General features: G+C 43.0%; 1 protein-coding gene across 20 annotated transcripts in view; it reads left to right on the top strand.

Annotated features, from left to right (window-relative positions):
- Window positions 1-5,954, top strand: part of GPHN (gephyrin) — a 780,484-nt gene extending 774,530 nt beyond the window's left edge. For all 20 annotated transcript variants that reach the window (XM_040333276.1, XM_040333279.1, XM_040333277.1 and 17 more), the window contains one exon: window positions 4,977-5,954. In XM_040333276.1, coding sequence (XP_040189210.1) covers window positions 4,977-5,110 — 134 coding nt within the window. In that variant the 3' untranslated portion in view covers window positions 5,111-5,954. The remainder of the gene's footprint in view (window positions 1-4,976) is intronic.
- Window positions 5,955-6,461: the final 507 nt, after the last annotated feature.

Here is a 6,461-nt window from a genome sequence, read left to right on the forward strand (position 1 = left end):
TACATACTGCCCCATCATACCCTCTGCACTCTTCCTCCTCTCCTGTACACACTGCCCCCATCATACCCTCTGCACTCCTCCTCTCCTGTACATACTGCCCCAGCATACCCTCTGCACTCCTCCTCCTCTCCTGTACATACTGCCCCAGCATACCCTCTGCACTCCTCCTCCTCTCCTGTACATACTGCCCCAGCATACCCTCTGCACTCCTCCTCCTCTCCTGTACATACTGCCCCAGCATACCCTCTGCACTCCTCCTCCTCTCCTGTACATACTGCCCCAGCATACCCTCTGCACTCCTCCTCCTCTCCTGTACATACTGCCCCAGCATACCCTCTGCACTCCTCCTCTCCTGTTCACACTGCCCCCATCATACCCTCTGCACTCCTCCTCTCCTGTACACACTGCCCCAGCATACCCTCTGCACTCCTCCTCTCCTGTACATACTGCCCCATCATACCCTCTGCACTCTTCCTCCTCTCCTGTACACACTGCCCCCATCATACCCTCTGCACTCCTCCTCTCCTGTACATACTGCCCGAGTCATACCCTCTGCACTCCTCCTCTCCTGTACATACTGCGGAGTGGGTGGAGCTTCGGGGAAGTGAGTGTGGTAATTAATTAATAGCTGTGCTGCAAAGTGTCCCTGGAATTTTTTTTCAAATGTTGGCAACTATGACATTGACTAAAACCTTTAACTAAATTAAGCATGTAAAAATGGTTGAAGAGGCCTGTACTTATGAGGCAAAGATAATGTATAAAGGGGAAAGTCCAAAACGAATATTAGGAAGTAATAGTTTACAGAAAGGTTGGAAAATACTTAAAAGACTTCCATCAATTCTTGATCTTGTTTCTCTGCTTTTTGAGTAGCCAAATGAGGAACCAAGTATGCAGATCCAGAGTCCTTACTTTAATGGCTGCATACTGGATCAAGATAAGTATCCATTGACTGATTAAAGAAATAATATTGAAGTTTTAAAAACAGGTTTACATTAGCAGCTGGTTTACATTAGCTCCTTTTAGGTTATCACCTTGGTGCCCAGTATACAAGAAGGGTATTGTGCATCTTTAGCCACACCATGTAAAAAAGTACATGGACTTCAGATAGCCTTATAAAAAATTGTAGTCACCAAATTAAAGACTAATCCCATGAATTATCAGTCTCCTGTATCCCCCCATGGATAAGTATTACACACTATTGCTATTTTTTTCCATAGAAGTGGAGGCTGAACTTGCATCTCTAGTGTTTGCATTTACTGGGTACCCTGGAAATGTTATAGATGGGCAACTCCTATCCTAATATTGATCAGTGGTTCCAAATTAATAATTACTGCAGTAGGAAACAGACACACAAAGATAACTTGCCATCTTTTCAAATAACTGTTCTATTAATCTTTGTATTTTAAAGTGGAGGTTCACCCTATAAAAAATTTCTAACATTATATCCAGGTCAGTTCTGCAAATAAAATGACACTGACCTTTTTTTATTTTTTCTGTGGATATCTTTTAGCCATAGAATTCACCGCGGCTTCCGGGTAGGGAATCCCGCGGGAGTGGGCGTTCCTATTGACATGCCAATCAATTGGCATGCTAAACGACGGCGCACACAGCGCGTCACGATTTCCCGAAGGAAGCTCGGGTCGGCTCGGCTCTATTCGGCGCCTGCGCACCGGCGCCAAATAGAGCCGAGCCGACCCGAGCTTCTTTCAGGAAGTCGTGACGCGCCGTCGTTTAGCATGCCGCGGTGAATTCTATGGCTAAACGATATCTACAGGGAAAAAAGGTCAGTGTCATTTTATTTCCAGAACTGGGCTGGATTTAATGTTAGAAATTTTTTATAGGGTGAACCTCCACTTTAAGTTTTTTATAACCATGCTTACGTAGGTATCACAAATAATATTACAATTGCATACAGCAGCCCTCAAAAATTCCACTCGTTTGCTCGCATTTTGCAAGTGGAATTTAGTCCAGGGTGAGTGAGGAGTGGGGGTGAACCAGGTTGACAGTTTCCTGGCTGAAGCGTGTGACGCTCCCATTGATTTTCTATTCAAATATGCAAATGAGGGAGATACGCCGATTGACGATCGTACTTGCGCCCGACGCAGGCTACGACTGGTGCGCGTAAGTTGTACGTACAGCGTAAAGTTAAGCCCCATAAAGGAGGTGTAACTCAGCAGCATCCATGCAAAGGGCTGCACCAGGGAACACAAGCCTGCGTATTTTACTTAGTTTACGTTGGACGTGAATATGACTAGGTGTAGATTACGTTCACGCCGTAGGCAGTGATCCGACGTATCTTAGGCAGTTGTTCCGACGTATTTGTGAGCATGCGCACTGGGATGTGTCCACGGGACGGCGCATGCGCAGTTGGCGATAGGTATCTGTCTGGCGCTCGGCCCATCATTTGCATGGGGTCACGCCTCATTAGCATGGCTCACACCCACTTCAACCTACGCCGGCTTACCCCTGAGAAACCCAGCGCAGATTTGGGAGGAAGTGCTTTGTGAATTCAGTGCTTGCCTCTCTGCGCTGCGTCGGCGTAGAGTAAAGGAGATACGCTACGGCAGCATGATTATGCGCCAGTGTCTGTGAATCCGGGCCTAAGGCTTCAAGTGATGGGGCACAGTAAGGCTGCAAGTGATGGGGCACAGTAAGGCTGCATTGATGGGGCACTCTAAGGCTGCGTTCACGGGCTCACTGAGGCTGCGTTCACGGGCACAGTGAGGCTGCACAGATGGGTACTGATATTCTTTATGTTACTATTAGTTGTTAATATTTATTTTTGGAACTTAATTCTGCTTAAAATATTTAGCAGTGTAATTTCATGAGATAATTTACAAGGGCATGTTTAGGGGCGGACTTAGGGGTGGGGCAGGGGAGGTGTTGGGTGGGGCAACTGGTGGCGAGTAACTCTTAAGGCCTGGCTAGTGGCTCAGGACTTGAAATTTTGAGCCCTGGCATACAGTACATAGGTAGGTTGGTTTCTTAGCAGTGTAAAGAATTAAAAATACCAATTGTATTCTCTGAAATTAAGAGGAAGCATGTGCATATGTGACATGATCATAAAAATGTGATGCTGCATGCATAAAAGAGAATTAAAAGTACTGTGCCAAAAAGAACTAAACAATGCTAGCTGAAATTATCCAGTAGTTTCTCATTATCTCAATGAACATATCAAGTTTTCTGTGCTGGATAGGATGTGTAATATCATAGTGAAAATTTATATTTTATCCAAAAAATGTGTTATTCTGAGCTTACCAGTGCAACGAGCTAACATGCAAGCCACTCAGGCTCTGAGGCCAGTAGCTATAGCATTAGAGAGGCTCCCACCAACCAGCTGGATAAGTGAACAAGCAGGTCACCCTGGCAAATGATGCAGGCTCTCCCAAGGTGGGGGGTCTAAGTACTAAGCAATGTTCATTAGAGCTCCTGGGGTCTTTCTGCATGTTAGTACCATGCCGCAGTCCTCAAGATTACCCCACCAGGAGGTGAGCAAACCAGGGTCCAGTAGCAAAAATAGCAGGTAGGGATCAAGCAAAAGTGTGTCAGTAAACAAGCCAAAAGTTGGTAACAAGTGGTAGCAGGTTGGGATCAACCAGAAGCACAGTCAAGGAACAAGCCAAAGGTTGATAACGAGTGGTAGCGAAGATATGGACCGCAGCAGGAGTGACAAGAGAGAGATATTAGCTAGAGAGAGCACAATCATCTGGCAAACAGGAAGTGGCTCAGGAAGTTCATGGGAAAAGTTCAAGGTTCACGAGAAACAAGACATACGGCAAGGTTGTCTGAACAATCAGTCAAGAAGCTGTCCAGCATTTAAGATGGCTTGGCAAGAAGAGTTATTGCCAGTCACACAGAGGTCCCGTGTTCTGGTCCAGGCCCTGCCAAACTCGTAGAGTGGGGTACAAGGAAAAATCTAACATGATGCTAGATGGCCTTTTAAAATCTATTTACATTATAATTTTTATAAAACAACTAGCAATAGTTGCTAGTTTTTAAATATAATTCAAAGGAAAATTCATATCCACCTCTGTTTAAAGTTGTAGTAAAGCCTGCTTTGTGATTTTTACTTACAGGTAAGCCTGTTTAGTTGAAGATAAGGCTTACCTATAGGTGAAATGAATATCTCCTAAACGCACATCGTTTAAGAGATATTCACTCTGGATGCAGCCGGTGACGTCGCCGGCGCATGCGTTCTGAAGGTCCAGATCTTCAGAGCTTCGCACCGGAACTGAGGGTTCCCACGTGCATGAGCGGGAGTGATGTCATAGCGGCTCTAGCCTCTTACACCACCCGAGTCCGCAAACCCGGAAGAAAGACCGGGGGAAGATGTCAGCCCTCTCAGCAGTGACAGCACACCGCTGGAGGGCTTTGTTCTAAGGTAAGTGTTCCATAATGTGCATGTATGTGACGCATACTAGCACATTATGCAATTGCCTTTACGGTTGTTGTTTTTTTTTTTTTTTTCGTTTTTTTAAAGTGCTGCAGTTTACTAGAAAATGGGGCTTCAAAGCAAGTGGGAACAGAGCTTGTAACTATAGCTGGGAAATCTCATGAAAGGAGTTTTTAGGAGATTAAAGATGCTAGTGGGTGTCTGAGCTCTTTATAATTCAACTTTAATTTGAATATCTCTTTTGGGGGAAACTTCCATTCAGAACATTTACAATAAACACACAGTATGTAGGAAACGAGAGCCGCTCAAAGCCTCCTGCATGTTGTCTTTTCGGCTTTTTCTCCATTGTAAGTGCCAGTCCCTCAAGAAACATGTCCCTCTCCATTCATCCACAATAAATAAAACGCAGGCTACACTCTGTGTCAATCTTGACACATAGTGAAAGTAAAGGCTTCAGTTAGAGTCCCTGCCCGTTGGCCATAATCCCTCACCCAGATCACTCTTAGTCGTATAGGTTAGATTAACGACACTATACATTGTCATAAACAGTAATTGGTATTTACACTGTCGTCTTCCCGCACAGGTAATCAAATGAGCAGTCGCCTCATGAGTATGCGAAGTGCCAATGGACTGTTGATGCTACCTCCAAAGACAGAGCAGTATGTGGAGCTTCACAAGGGAGAAGTGGTGGACGTCATGGTCATTGGAAGGCTATGATGACAGCCGCAAGAGAAAAGCTTTGATGCATGTCCACATATCATTGACTGTATCCTGTAATATGCAATGGCACAGTTAGTTTTTATGATTTGGATGAAGTTGATCAGTGTAGTCAACATCTTGAACTAAATTTCGAAAAATGACTTTGAGGAAAAAAAACTGAATTTTTTTTTTTTCCAAAAAAATAAAAAAAAAACATATAAAACCTTATTCTGATTATATCAAGGCAACTTTTCCTTCATTGCAATTGCTTTGTGTGTTAAAATGCTAGGTCTAATAGCAGTAGCTTTTAGTAGACAGCAGTAGATGCCTGCAAAAGTTGTGTTTCTCTCATCCCTAAAGTACAAATACTTAAGCTCTTAAACAAGGCTGTCTGCTTACTTTATACTAGCTTAGATGACACTGCTGTTTCCCTTATCAGTATGCTTCATAACTGCTTCACAAGAGAGCTCTGCTTGTTCTTTATCTTGTATAACGTGTTGATGTGCACAGTGCCAAAAGCAAAGTGGTTGCGTCTGGATGAAGACTCCCATCTTCTTAACAAGGAGGACGGACGTCCTGGCAATCACTCCGCTCAGTACTATTGGGCAGTAACTGAATACCTTTTATTTGAATAAAAATTGCTTCCTTAAGTGCTGACAGCCTTTTTAACCAATACATTTAAAAAAAATGTACAGAAAAAAAATAATCAAAAACTGATCTTGTACAGATTACAGTGTACCAGCATTCATGTGGAGATAAAGAAGCAAAGAATTATTGAAGAACTCTGTACCATAACATTTTCTGTAATGATATTGAAACAAGATGAATTAAATCCTTGATCATTATTTAAAAAATAGTAAAATCTGTTTCCTTTGTTGTATGTTATATAAGGTATGATAACAACTGAATATTTTATTTTCTGTGTTTAATTACCTGGTTTCTAAATTGCTGGTATATGCATTTGTCTTCTTGTTTATGGAATTTTTGTTAATCCCCGATGTGATGTGCATTTTTAATCACTTGAAAAAGAAGGAAAAAAAACTGGGTAAAAAAAGTTAAGTAATATACTTGGCTTACCCTACTGCATGTAGCAACATCACTTCTAATGGGGTCCCAAAATACTAAGTAATCAAAATTTGGCAATATGATGCTCTGGCACAGTGGAAGAGCCTCTTCTTGTGAGATTTGCACTTCTCGGCATTCCCTGGGATCTCACTGGAAGAACTGCATGACATCAGTCTCGCGTAGGCACAGTGAGTGTAAACGGAGGTAAAATAAGAATATTAGATAACTAACTTTTTCCACCAGATGGTAGAATGCACACTAAGTAAGCAGACCTTGCAGTTTAGGTGCACATTTCCTCTAAGGG

The sequence above is a fragment of the Rana temporaria genome, chromosome 13 (genome assembly GCF_905171775.1).
Source record: "Rana temporaria chromosome 13, aRanTem1.1, whole genome shotgun sequence".
NCBI classification, from domain to species: Eukaryota; Metazoa; Chordata; class Amphibia; order Anura; family Ranidae; genus Rana; species Rana temporaria.